Source organism: Canis lupus, chromosome 14 (assembly GCF_048164855.1).
Source record: "Canis lupus baileyi chromosome 14, mCanLup2.hap1, whole genome shotgun sequence".
NCBI classification, from domain to species: Eukaryota; Metazoa; Chordata; class Mammalia; order Carnivora; family Canidae; genus Canis; species Canis lupus.
Window position 1 is genome coordinate 11,831,742 of NC_132851.1, and position 13,918 is coordinate 11,845,659.

Here is a 13,918-nt window from a genome sequence, read left to right on the forward strand (position 1 = left end):
TTCCATTCTTTTTCTCCTCCTCTGACTGTCACTTCTTTATGTACTTAAACATTTACTTTTTTAACCAGAGTCACTGCCAATTCATGGTAAGTAGAGTACCTAGTTAATCCTTACTGCTATTAAGCATTCATACATATTTCAGACTCTGCATTGGCCTTGGAAAATGCGTTCAGTTTCCCTGCTTGGCGGGAGCACAGAGCTTACATGGAAGGGACTCATAATACATCTGCTGTGTGATATCTGTGCTCCTGCAAGTTAGTATGGAATTTATACACTGACCTTTATAATGATGGCTGTGAATTCTGAAATCGAGGCCATTCTAGCTGGCTCCTTTCACAGTGGTCCCTGGCACCTTTCCAAAGGTAGCTCATTTTCCAGGTTCATCCTAGTCACATAATAAAGCCTCATCTCTAAGTGTGTATCTTTTTGGTCACCCTGCTCTACTTCGAGTCATACCTCTGTTACTGATTTTTAAGTAACCTTTTGATCTTTAAAGCTCTCTTAGTGTCTGTTATTCATATGAACAAAGACAATAATAATAATATATATTTTATAGGATTTTGTGAAGATTAATAATGTTTGCAAAGTGCTCAGTTTAGTGTCTTGTACATAGCAGGTCCCTAATGAAGATTTTTAAACTGCTAATAAGGATACAGAATTTAATGATTCTTCTTACTGTGGCCTACATTGCAGAGCTGGCAAACAGGTTCTCAGGGCAGCCGAGAGCCTGATGTAGTCCTCCAATACCAGTACCAGGAGGGGGATGATCCATAGCCCCATCATCCTAGAAAGATGACAGGTGATACATGTCCCCTATTCAGAGTCTTTCATGAACTGTGAATACTCACTCTTCACATACAAGAGGGTATCTGTTGAATCATGTGAGGCAATTTAGAGGAACTCCCAGCTGGCTTCTCCAAAGATGGGAGCAGTGGTGACATTAATAGAGATTTAGGTAGGTAACCAATAGCTTTTCATCACCTGTAACAGCTGGCCAGAGAATGCCTTATTCTCTATAGGCAGTTGGATGACCCAGCTTCTTGGAGGACCATAATCAATCTAATCGGTAACAGCTTCCTAAAGCCATGTTTTATTTCCCAAGTTATAAGTGGAGCCATTATTTAAGGAACTAGAGAAGAACTTTCATCCCTGACATATTTAACCACTCAGATACAAAATATGTGATACACCTAAGTCTGCCTGTCATTTTCTTACACATATTAAAGTATTTAAACTCCACATGCCCTCTGTGTTTTAGGCCAGGGAGTTTGCATTATAATGTACTTTTGTTTTAAGCTCCTTGAGGATAAGCGATGGTATCTTTTTCAGTAAATATTTACTGACAAAACTGAATGAGTTAGTCATGAATGGGGACAACTCTGTATCTCTTGTGTGGATATCTTACATAATTTATTTTATTTTAATAAACCACTATGAAATTTTATATTTAAAATCAAAGATACTGTAAAAAATAAATAAAACAAAACAAAATCAGGGATACTACAATATAAATAATTTAATAGGCTGGTGTTTTATATAGTGTTGCAATTTTATTTTCATTGGAAAAAATTTCATATGTTTCCAGATATTACATTGAAATCTTGCTGCAGGAGTATAGACTGAGTGCCTTTGTTGATGTTGGCCTGTACCAGTATAGAAACGTTTATACAGAACAACAGACAGAAGATGCAGTAAATGAAGAACAAGTTATCAGATCCCAGTCGACAATTGTCCAGGAAGTACAGGTTTGCTATGATTATAGATCCACTTCGTAGAAAGTAAATGTTCAAAGATAGGAGCTCTATTTGATTATTAATTTTACTAGGGAAGATGGTGTTTTGGGGGAGGGGAGATTATTGACTTGTGGCTTGGAGTATCTATCTGTATTAAAACTCAAAAGGTGGGATAACTGGGTGGCTCAGTGGTTGAATGTCTGCCTTTGGCTCAGGTTATGATCCTGGGGTCCTGGGATCGAGTCCTGCGTCTCCCTCTGCCTATGTCTCTGCCCCTCTTTCTGCGTTTCTCATGAATAAATAAATAAAATCTTTTAAAAAAATCGCCAAAAAACTCAGTAGTCTGTTATTTGATAAGAGAGAAACTTCAAAATGTTTTGTCATTTGCAGTAAAATCAAGAGGCATTGAATAGTTGACTATCATGCTTTTAAAGTGTATTTTTCTATACAGTAAAGATATTTTTTTAATTGGAAAATAGCTTATAACATTGGAAAACTGGGAAACATCTAGTTCAACTAATGAAGTTCAGAAGATCACGGTAACCAGCCCGTGTGTAGAAGCTAATTCATGTTCACGCTACCAATATAGATTAACCTATAACATGGAAAAAACTGGTAAGTTGTAAATTATAAAAGAAATTTTATTTCTCTTCATTTATAGATGGAATTATAAAAATTTGCTGTAGTCAAATTATAAAGATTTGCTTTAGTCAAATTCTTTCTGGAAAATATTGTTTTAATAGTATGCTAGACAAGCTAAAAATACGTTGTGAAGAAAAACCTTTAGACTAGGATAAAAATGGCATCAGTAAAAACAACTTCCAGGTATATAATATCATTTTTGTTTATAAGGATCATGATAAATGTACACCTATGTGCACACAAGGGATTTATATATCTGTGATTCATAGGTATGTTAAGATAATAAGAATCCAATTTATCATTACAGAGAACTAAACATTTCTTCCAGTTCCTCAAATTAAGTGACAAAGATATGAGACACTAATTTATTCGTTAACAAAAACATCGTATCTCTATTTTATATTTAACCTTAAAATATAATTTTTACTATTTCCATTAATTGTTTCATTAAGTAAATATTGACAGGCGCTTACTATTTTCTAAACACAATGCTTAGTACTAGGGGACTATTAAAACAATAAAATATGATCCTACTCTTCAAGAGATCACAATCCAAATAAGTAGTCACAATTGTTGAACTTGCATCAGTTTCAAAACACAATTTTATTAAGTGATAACATGATACAGACGATGGGCACTTGAAAAAATCAAATATAAAACATTAGTACTGGCTATGGTAGTACAAAAGATTTTAACTCTTCTTTTTTAAATTAAAACCCCTAATCATTTGACTTTTTTTTTTTTTTATCCAAGTCTTGCTACCTGGCGATGCTTCTGACTTCATATTGGAATCAGCTTTAAATGATCTCTGGTCTATAAAACCAGATACAGTTCAAGTAATAAGAACACAAAACCCCCAAAGCTATGTTTACCTGGTAACTTTTATATCAACTAGAGGTAAGCATATATTTCATTTTGTATTTCTGTTAGGTTTTTTCTAAGAGACAAATTTGTATCCTGTACAATTTCACTGAAAATGGTAAAAACTCCATAAAATGACAGAAGAAAAGAAGTGAATTCATAAAATAAAAACTAAACAGTTAATTTTTTCTATTATAATCAAAACTTTAGTTGTATTTTAAGTATTGTACAATTCCAATGCTTGAGAAATATACTATGTATACTAAAAATGCACTATCTATTTAATAGCATACTAAGTTAGCAAAAATTAATGAAGATGTAAATTCTGGAAATAAAAGTTTAAGTACTCAATATTTGTCAAGAGACACTAGTCTGGCCAGATCGTGCCCGATGAAAGGATTCTATGGTCAAAGCCACATAGGAAACTGCATACACCAACTTCTTGTTGAAGATTGACAGAGCTCATTCGAATATTAAAATCCTTGAGGATTCCTACAGTGAAGAAACAAACATACAAACACACAAACTGGAAAAAAACCACTTTACCTGTGTTTAATACAGCATTTTCCCAAATTATTTGACCTCTCTTCTTTTCAAGTAATAGCTATTAATTTCCTGTTAATGTTTTACATTTTCAAATCTTTTTTTTTTTTTTAAGATCTTTTTTATTTATTCATGAGAAACACAGAGAGTCAGAGACAGGCAGAGGGAGAAGCAGGCTCCATGCCGGGAGCCTGATGTGGGATTCTATCCCAGGACTCTGGGATCATGCCCAGAGCCAAAGGCAGATGTGCTCAACCGCTGAGCCACCCAGGTGTCTCTACATTTTCAAGTCTTACAGCCACATTTAGCAACCAAGCTTGGTATTTGGGCGATCTAGCTCAAAAATAGGTTCCTGAATATGTATTGTAAAAAAATTTTGTTTGGGCACTCATAATTCATTTAGGAAGATGTTACTTCATTGTTTATGTCTCATTTGATAAAGCTGTCCATTTGATTGGTGAGTGGAGGGCAAAGAATTTTATTTAATATGAATTGAAGTTCTAAAAATTTCCCAAAGGTTAGATTGTCAAAATGCCGTATAAGTGAAGATATGGTTATCCTTGTTCTCCCAGAAACTTATCTACAGCTCAGAGAGAAATTTTAAGGCTTCAGCAGCATACGTTAAGAAATGTGTCGGTAAAATCATAACTGGGCAAATTCTAGGACATTGTCCAACAGAGAAGGTCAATGGGATTCCACTGGCGAAGCATCTTCCCAAAGTAGAGATACATCTGAGGACAAACTCTTATTTTCCTCAAAGTGAGATTGTATAAACAGGCTTCACAAGCCTGGGGCTATTTCCTGGGATTCAGCTTCATGCCATATTTCTGTTTAAAGAAAATAGAACTATCTCAGCTTCGCCCTTTATATTATGATAACAGTACTGGACAAAACTAAAAGAATTTTTGGAATATCCCACTTCCAATTGATGTTTACCCTCTGGTTCCAAAACCTCCTTCTGTTTATCTCATAATACTTTCTTTCAAACCATGGAAACTGAACCTTAAATGAATAGCACTTTATTTGCTGCTTTGCTATTTCTGCTGCAGTTAAATCTGCTCAAAGTCAAGGATCCATTCCTTGACTTCTCCGTTCATCCTTTTCTTTGGTGATAATACAACTAAATAAACCCAATTTTATTTATTTTGAATGTCTATTTTGGCTATATTGGTATTTTATTAATTAACATCAAATTCTGTTTGGTATTTCATTGCAGGAGACTTTGATCTGCTTGGTTATGAAGTGTTTGAAGGGAACAATGTCACACTGGATATTACAGAACAAATCAAAGGAAAGCCCAGTTTGGAGACATTCACATTGCACTGGGATGGAGTCACTTCTAAGCCTCTGACCCCATGGTCATCAGAAGCTGAAGTAGGCTGTTTGTTAATTTCTTAAACAGAAATCTGTTTAAACGTCACCTTTATATTAAAAAAACTTCCCACACTTTAAGGAATGGTAATATACTCTTACTTGGCATGATGGGTTGGAGCCAACCCACATTGAGCAGAGAAGGAAGGAGACGTCACACAGAGACAGAGGGGATGGGAGGGAGTTCTTAGATATGTGTTAACAGGATCCAGTGTATCCTCCCAGAGCCCAGCTGTTCCCATAGAAAAAAAAAATGTTTGCTTGGGAGTTACTGAATTTTGACAACTACCTACACCATGAGTTTGTTAACATTTGTTGCATGATTAAAGATCTTATATTATCTCCTTAATTCTAAACATGAATTCTATCTGTGTCTTGCCAGAGAAGTAGGTATGGGAATTACAGGAGAACTTGTAAAAGTGTACTAATTCCTGAGTAATCCAAAATGACTTATTATTTTTAAATAATCATAAATGCAGTCTTATAGTATCTGAATTTCTTCTTTTGAAAAACTGAATGTGTTAGGATGTATATTTTTCCCAGTTAATTTTGAGTTAATTGAGAAAACTACTGACTTGGAACCTGTTTAATTAGGTGCTAATTCATTTAGGCTCGCCTCATTGCCCTCTTTAAAAAAAACTGCTAAACAAATATGTCTACCTTATGTAACAACTGTGTAAGCTGATATTACCCAATGGGATGTAACTATTGTCATTCTAAAGTAAAACTCTCGAAAAAGTCACTGGACACTGAAATTATTACACAGAAATTAAAAAATATTTGGGAAATGATCTCATAATGATGGCTAAAGTATAGGAATTGTATTATGCAAATGTTCTATTATAACTAATTAGTGGAATTAGTGGTAGAATTATGAATGTTCTAACTCTTCATGAAAAAGAAGTTACTAAAGCTCATACTGTTAATTTAGTTTCAGGCAGCCGTGGAAGAAATGGTTACCACCAAGTGTCCACTACAAATTGCAAATTTTGAAGAAGGATTTGTTGTGAAATACTTTCGAGATTATGAGACTGATTTTAACCTGGTATGGAACATTAAAATGAACTGTGAAACTGACCAAATAAGAAAATGCTTGGAATTTTGTGATTTTCTTTGTATTAGTTGTGATTCCTGTTGTCAAATTGCAAAAATAATTTTGTTACACATTTATTGATAAGGTCTGTTTTAGCATTTCTTGACATTATAATGTGATTCATTTGTGAAAGCAGCATTTCCACCACATATGAATTTTCTTGTTCAAGAGAAAGTAGGGAAGATAAACAAATGAAAGATCTATAGCATATTTTATTTGTTTTCTTTACTTGGATGCAGACTAGATCCTGTTTCCTCACTGACTTCAGAGAATACAATTTGTAGTAGGACATTATATACATTAATTACTTCCCTTATACCTTGAAGATTAAACAAAAAAAAAACAGCAACGTGTACACAGTGAACAGTGAATAAATATTTGTGGAAGGAATGAATAAATATCCTTGAGAGTTCATGATATAAGGAGAAAGATAAGATTTAGGAAATCATCAAAGGTAAAGGTACAAGGGATTATATGATTATGGAGTGACATAGGATGAGAGCTTTAGAGTTTCAGAGAAGAGAGAATATTTCAAGTTAAAGTAGCGTGGGAAGAAATGGAATCAAGTTGGAACTTGAGCGACTCAGGTGGAGATGTGGGGGAAGAAAGCAGGACAATAAATCATTTTTTTCACTTGAAGTATTATTGTGTCTATAGGAACATAATAACAGAGGGCAGAAGACAGCTGAAACCGATGCTTACTGTGGTCGTTATTCCCTGAAAAACCCAGCTGTTCTTTTTGACTCAGCAGATGTTAAACCAAATAGACTACCATATGGAGACATTTTATTATTTCCTTATAATCAGGTAAACTCAACAAAATGATATGCTAATTTAATCTGTAAAATATCTAGGTAATAAAATGTCATGAAATTTTAAGACAGGGAAAAGTACTTGTCATGTGAAATTATGTCACATTGGACAGGTACTGTGGTTCGTATTCTGGGTGCTTATGATTTCCATTTCAGTTGGTTCTCAAAAAAAGGTATTTTAAAAAATATGCAGTATCACATGTATTCTGCTTTGTCTTATAATTTCAGAGAAAATTATTTGCATGCAAATTTAAGTACTAAAGTCATTAAAATGTATTATCTCTTCAATCTTCCTTCATTTATTAAGAAGAAACAAAAATGGATAGGCATCATAGAGTGATCTTGGGTATCCAGTCAAGGAAAAGTGAAGGAAAAGCATGAGCAGAGATGGTAGTTTTAGGGTATATATTTAAGACTAGCAATCATAGTTTTGTTTATCCTTTTTCTTGTTTTAAAATTCTCAAATTTGTGATGCATATTCTTAAGTTCTAAATATATTTGGTATGCTTAAGATGTTGTAGACCACTAAAATTGCTATTTTTTAATTGGTATTTAATTATTATTTTACAGTGACATTCATCTCCCTCTCTAAATGCTCAGCTACGTTAACATCCCAATTAATCTACTTGAATGTTTATCTTCTCTCTGTGGGTGATGGGCTTTTAAATTCACTGTGGAGTTCAGCTAGAGCTGGATTTAAGTGTTACATTGCTCCGTGACTATGAGGAGTGAATTGTTTTAATTTTTCAAGGAAACCATATCTAAGAAAACATTAAAGAATTAATCATTAATTGTAAGGTCACTTCAACTCCACTTCTTCTTCTAGGAAATCTTCCCCAATTCTTCTGTACCTAATTAGCTGAAATTAATTGTTCTTTCTCTGTGTTCTGAAACATTTTATACAGAAAATTCTCAATATTTATTTATTGGAATAGATTGAATTAATTTGAATTGCTAAAAAAAAACTTAAAAGTAAGATATTGTTACTGATTTCTTTTTAAAACTTTCTGTGTAGTTATGTTTAGCATACAAAGGATTCCTGGCAAATTATATTGCTCTAAAATTCCAATATCAAGACAGGAGCAAGATTACTAGAAGCAATGATATACAATTTACATATGACTTTACTAATGGAAACACGTAAGTTATGCTATGAATTTAAAATTTAAGTTAGACTATAATATATAAGCTGAAAATAAACTCATGTTTTGTTTGGGCTTTTTTTTTTTCTCACTTTTTGTTGGTTTTTGACAAATCATGTGCACCATAGATCTGACTGCAGTTTTCCTGTCCTGTACATAAGCATCCTAACAAATAGTTGTGCCAAAAATCAATCTATAGGCTATGAAAATAAAAATTGGTCTAGTGTTATCATCACCTATGACCATTTAAAAGACAAAGCAATGGTAAGCTTTATCATTTAAACCATGTATTATTAAATCTAATACTGTTCCTACTTATTGAAGGAGGGTAGAAAGAGACTGCCTCATCACAATATTGTCATTAGATTTTGATCACTGAAGAAAAGGTCATTTCTGAGTGTAAGTGGAGAAAATAAAATGTTTCAATGAATATTCCAAAATTAGGGGAGAGAAGACTCTTTAATGGTTGATTTGCCAAAAGTTAGACACATAGAAATGCAAATAGAAAATATAGGGCCCAGAGAAAGCTATTTAATGACATTATAATTGCTATACCCTCAAGCACTATTTAGTTCTGCATAATTTTTAAAAATATTTTATTTATTTACATGAGAGAGAGAGAAAGAGATGGAGAGGGAGAGCATGAGTGTGGTGAGGGGCAGAGGGAGAAGCAGGCTCTCCTCTGAACAGGCAGCCTGATATGGGGCCCTACCTTTGGACTCCAGGATCATGACCTGAGCCGAAGGGAGATGCTTGACCAACCGAGCCACCCAGGCACTCAGTTCTGCAGTTATGTTCTGATTTTTATTAATTATTTAATCTTCTGAAATTTATGTCAACCCACTCTTGCATTTCCACATACAACATACACACATTTCACATACAATAGAAGTAAAAATGAAGACACGTGCATACACATATATACTTTTTTTATTTTAAAAAGTATTCCCCAAGTACATTTTGCTGTGATCATTGCCTGCATATCTGAATTGAACAGTAGAATCACAATTTTAGCTTTGATGAGCACCACCTGCATACATTTTACTCTTCCAGTGTAACAGGATTTTGGGATGTTTTACAAATCTTGGTTCTTCCTTGTTACTCAAAAGCATCACTTACCATTATTGTTAAATAGATTCTGTTTCCTTCTAACCTGTAGTTTATCTGCTGTGAGGTAATTTGAAGATGTACTACATTTGATAGAAATGATGGGCTTCCTTTACTCTAAACACCACGAGATCTTTAAACAAGAGTATCATGATTTTAAAGGACTAGAGTTCACTGTTAAAACTATTGCCAATTAAGGCAAAGTAAACTGTCCTGCTCCTATTGGGTATTTCTAGATCTGCTTTTATTTAGGCTAGATAGGCCACCTAGATCAAACGGATGTGTTAGCATTAGATTATTTTCAGGACATTGTTAGTGTTAGAAGAGCCATTTTCGGGATCCCTGGGTGGCGCAGCGGTTTGGCGCCTGCCTTTGGCCCAGGGCGCGATCCTGGGGACCCGGGATCGAGTCCCACATCGGGCTCCCGGTGCATGGAGCCTGCTTCTCCCTCTGCCTGTGTCTCTGCCTCTCTCTCTTTCTCTCTCTGTGACTATCATAAATAAATAAAAATCTAAAAAAAAAAAAGAGCCATTTTCCTCTCAAGAATCATTCTATAACCTTCCAAAAACAGTGATGTTCATAACTATAAATCAAGTTTCAAAATTTGAAAAGTTAAATCTCATTTTCCTTTAGAAACCACTGTTATCTAGCCACAAAGGCTGTGTGCTGTTCACTTAAGCTTGATACTGTTTGTTATCTCCTTTTGTCTGAAAAAGGGTCCTGTCCTGTATACCAAATTTTCAAAGTGTATTTTTTTAAACTTCAGAATTATATAATGAGAGTAGAATTCTACGGAGACCCTAAGTACTTTTTTTCGGATTTACTTGAAGAGCACATTAACAGTATAGTTTTGGATATAATTTTCTAAAAATGATACATCAGTTTAAGCCACGCTTTGATGCACTTGGGTAGATCCCATGATGAATTTATAAACCACGAAGAAAATTCGAATAGAAGGTGCCCAAACAAACTAGTCAGTTAATAACTAAGGTAGTAGCTGATGTAAAGATGATTGTTAAATTGTACTTAGTTATTTCCATGACAATATTTATCTCTTTGTTGCAAACTCTCGTAGCCAAATTGCTTCATGGTAATTTATGGAATTCCAGTGCAGTTCATATGTAGTGAGAAATCTGAATCTAACTTACACATTTAAGAGGCATTGTACTACAAATCACGTAGCACTTAGAAGTAGAAAGTGCAACTCCAGCAAGCTCTTTTGGGAGTAATAACAAATTCCAGTTTTGCTTCTTAGTCCTGAACTGAATTTAACTGTTCTATCTCTGACATTTTTTGCTGACATAGTTGACTTTGTTGTAGTGTCTTATTTTTATTTACATGCTCTACACCAAGGTGCATACTCCTTAGTTTCCTTATGTATTGCTGCAGAATATTTCACGTCCCTATGGCTACTGCCAAGGCTGCAAATAGAAGAAAACCCGTATTTGTATTCAACGTTAATTCCTTTACTACCAATTCAAGTTTCTGTCTGTTGTTTGTTGTTATGGCTGCTTTTCTGTGCTAATGAAGTATGCTTGATGGTCTTCTTGTGGGAAAAACCACTTCTACTCCTTAAGATTTTAAGGCTTTTTATAGTGGATGGCTTTACATTAGACATTACAACTGACCTATGCATCTAATTAATCAACCATAATTTTAGCTGGACCTATACTTGCATAGACCTTCTGGACCTCATACAAACCAAATACACTGGGTCAAATTTTTCTCTTCGGAGGATTGGTTTACAGAAAGCATCAGAATCACAGTCCTTCTATGTCGATACAGTATACATTGGACAGGCATCTACACTTTCAGCGTGGGATGGTATGTTGTATCTTTCCATACCTATTGAAACCTTCTGAATCTTATGTAGTAAAATCTTACCATGGAAATTACTTATATTCTTTAATTTAGATAGAAACATTAATCTATAAATATTTATGACTCATTCTTTTATCTTGATATTATAATTTAAATCATATTTTTTATTCTAAGGATAAATGTACCCTTAATGTAAGCTTTGTCATTATTGTAAGAATTAAACTTTGTAGTCCTGGATTCTGTTTACAGATATATAAACTATAGCAAACATTTTCATTTTGCTTTGATTTTTAAGAAACTAACTATGAAAATATCTGTTCCTAAAAGGCCACCATTAACATTGAAATCTGTTTGGTAAGATTCAGCTGACTATTTCCAAGGATTTAATTGTGATAATTAATAATACTTAAATGAAAACTTTATTTCTGGTAGCCTTAGCATTGTTTTTTATTTTAGTCATGTCAGTAGATGCACATATATGAGCTGTGATAATAAAATTAAATTGTGATCTTTTAAAAAAATCAACCTAATTTCAGTCACTGTGAAAAGTGACTACTCCCATTTTTCAGAGGAATTTTGGGATCCTTTCCTTTGGAATTGTTTTCAAGTACAAGGTCATGAGTCAACTGGTAAAAAAATTAAATGTAACTATTTTAGAGTCACTTCTTTTGAATCCGGTCTTACCAGACCTACATTATGATTAGTGGAGCACATATATAAGACAGCTCACTTGTGTTCAGATAAATTTTGTAACTCATTAAATACCATGCATTTAGCACCTACCATGTGGCAGGCACTATGCTGGGTACTAAAGCAATTGCTGTGAACAAGACAGTCTTGGTCTTGTCCTAGTGTATCCTAGTAAGCACTGCATTCCGGGAACCTAGAACAGAGCAGAACAGGGCCACAGAAGGCTACGTGGAGCCCAGGGTTTGGTGGCTTTTATTTTTTTTTTTAAGATTTTATTTATTTATTCATGAGAGACAGAGAGAGAGAGAGAGAGAGAGAAAGAGGCAGAGACACAGGCAGAGGGAGAAGCAGGCTCCATGCAGGGAGCCCAACGTGGGACTCAAACCCGGGTCTCCGGGATCACACCCTGGATGAAGGTGGTGCTAAACCGCTGAGCCACCCGGGCTGCCCATTTGGTGGCTTTTAACTATTTTCTTTTATCTGATGAGGCTTATACATCGACAGACTTTAAAGCTTTATACTCTAGAAGTAAAAGTTTACCAAGCTTCAAAAACTGCTTACCTGATGAATCTCTTTCTAAAATTTGATTCTAAACAGCTTATTCCATGACATGGATATAATTTGATAATTTTCTTTTTAGTAACAAAAGCTGCACAATTTTATTTCCCATTTATTCTTTGTTCTTTAGAAATGCCAAAGAGAAGACTGCCAGCACTAGCAAATAAAGGGATATTTTTAAAGCACTTTCAGGTGAATCACACCAAAATTAATGGATCAAGTGTGACCAACCAATATTCTATCACCATGACTTCATACAATTGCAGTTACAATATACCCATGATGGCTGTGAGCTTTGGGCAGGTAACCCTAGAATTTTACAAGTTACTCTTTCCAATTTATGGGAAATTAGCTTTGATCTAGTAAATTTTCTTTTTTTTTTTTTTTTTGATCTAGTAAATTTTCTTTTTAATTTTTACATATGGCTGACATAGAGATGGGCTAATAGGACAAGATAATTTTTCTAAGGATAAATGAAGACATTGAGGCTTGTAGAACTTGAGTATGAAAATTCACTTTAAGCATTAAAAAAATCTTGAAGAAATGTATCTGTGGGAAAAGACAAGGGGAAATATTCTTAAATAGTCAGATTTAAGTAAAGTTCCTCTCTTGACTTAAAAGGAAAAATTGTGGGCCCTTTCAATATATGTTCCGAACAGAGATTGTTGAAAGCAGATTTGAGATTCTGCAATATGTTTTAAAATGTTTCTGTTATAGGGGTGCCTAGGTGGCTCAGTCAGTTAGGCATCCAACTCTTGATTTCAGCTCAGGTCATGATCTCAGGGTTGTGAAATTGTGCCCCATGGTGGGCTCCGTGCTGGGCCTTTTTCTTTCTCCCTCTTCCTCTGTCCCTAAGCCCAACCTGTTCTCATGCACATGCATGTTCTCTCTCTCTCAAAAAAAAAAAAAAAAAAAGTAAAATAATAAATAATCAATTTCTGTTCTAAACACCATTTTTTGCTTGTATCAAAATTGGTACAGTGAGGGAAAAGATAGTTTTCCACAATTTCAAAAGGATCTGAACAATTTTTTGTACTGCTTGAGTTATTTATAATAAGATCAGTATTAAATACTGTAAGTTTTTTTTATTTTTTAAATTATTTATTTAAATTTTTTAAAAGACTTTATTTATTTTAGAGATACAGAGAGAGTATGTGCAAGCAGAGGAAGGAGCAGAGGGGGAGGGACAAGCAAACTCTGCCCTGAGCACAGAGGGGAGAAAGAGAACACAAGCTGAGGAGAGGGGCAGAGGGAGAAGCAGACTCAACTGTGGAGCAAGGAGCCCCATGTGGTGTGGGGCGGGGCTGGGGGGTTGGCGGTTTGGAGCCAAGACCCTGGGATCATGACCTGAGCTTAACCGACTGAGCCACCCAGGACCCCCTGCATTTCATTTTCTTTGAATTGTAAATGGTCTGTGTTGTTAATTTTTGTTTCTATATGCTTGCTTTTGTATGTAGGAATGTGACTGGTTTCTGTGTTCATCTTACATCCTGCAACCTCACTGAATTCCATGAATTTTTACAAAGTAAATACCCTCATGTAACC

The 13,918-nt window shown here is 34.6% G+C and overlaps 1 protein-coding gene across 5 annotated transcripts in view; it reads left to right on the plus strand.

Annotated features, from left to right (window-relative positions):
* Window positions 1–13,918, plus strand: part of PKHD1L1 (PKHD1 like 1) — a 147,717-nt gene that overhangs the window by 32,850 nt on the left and 100,949 nt on the right. For all 5 annotated transcript variants that reach the window (XM_072774258.1, XM_072774260.1, XM_072774261.1 and 2 more), the window contains exons 15-23: window positions 1,586–1,745; window positions 2,213–2,348; window positions 3,129–3,272; window positions 4,996–5,153; window positions 6,082–6,195; window positions 6,901–7,050; window positions 8,071–8,195; window positions 10,965–11,128; window positions 12,504–12,676. In XM_072774258.1, coding sequence (XP_072630359.1) covers window positions 1,586–1,745; window positions 2,213–2,348; window positions 3,129–3,272; window positions 4,996–5,153; window positions 6,082–6,195; window positions 6,901–7,050; window positions 8,071–8,195; window positions 10,965–11,128; window positions 12,504–12,676 — 1,324 coding nt within the window. The remainder of the gene's footprint in view (window positions 1–1,585; window positions 1,746–2,212; window positions 2,349–3,128; window positions 3,273–4,995; window positions 5,154–6,081; window positions 6,196–6,900; window positions 7,051–8,070; window positions 8,196–10,964; window positions 11,129–12,503; window positions 12,677–13,918) is intronic.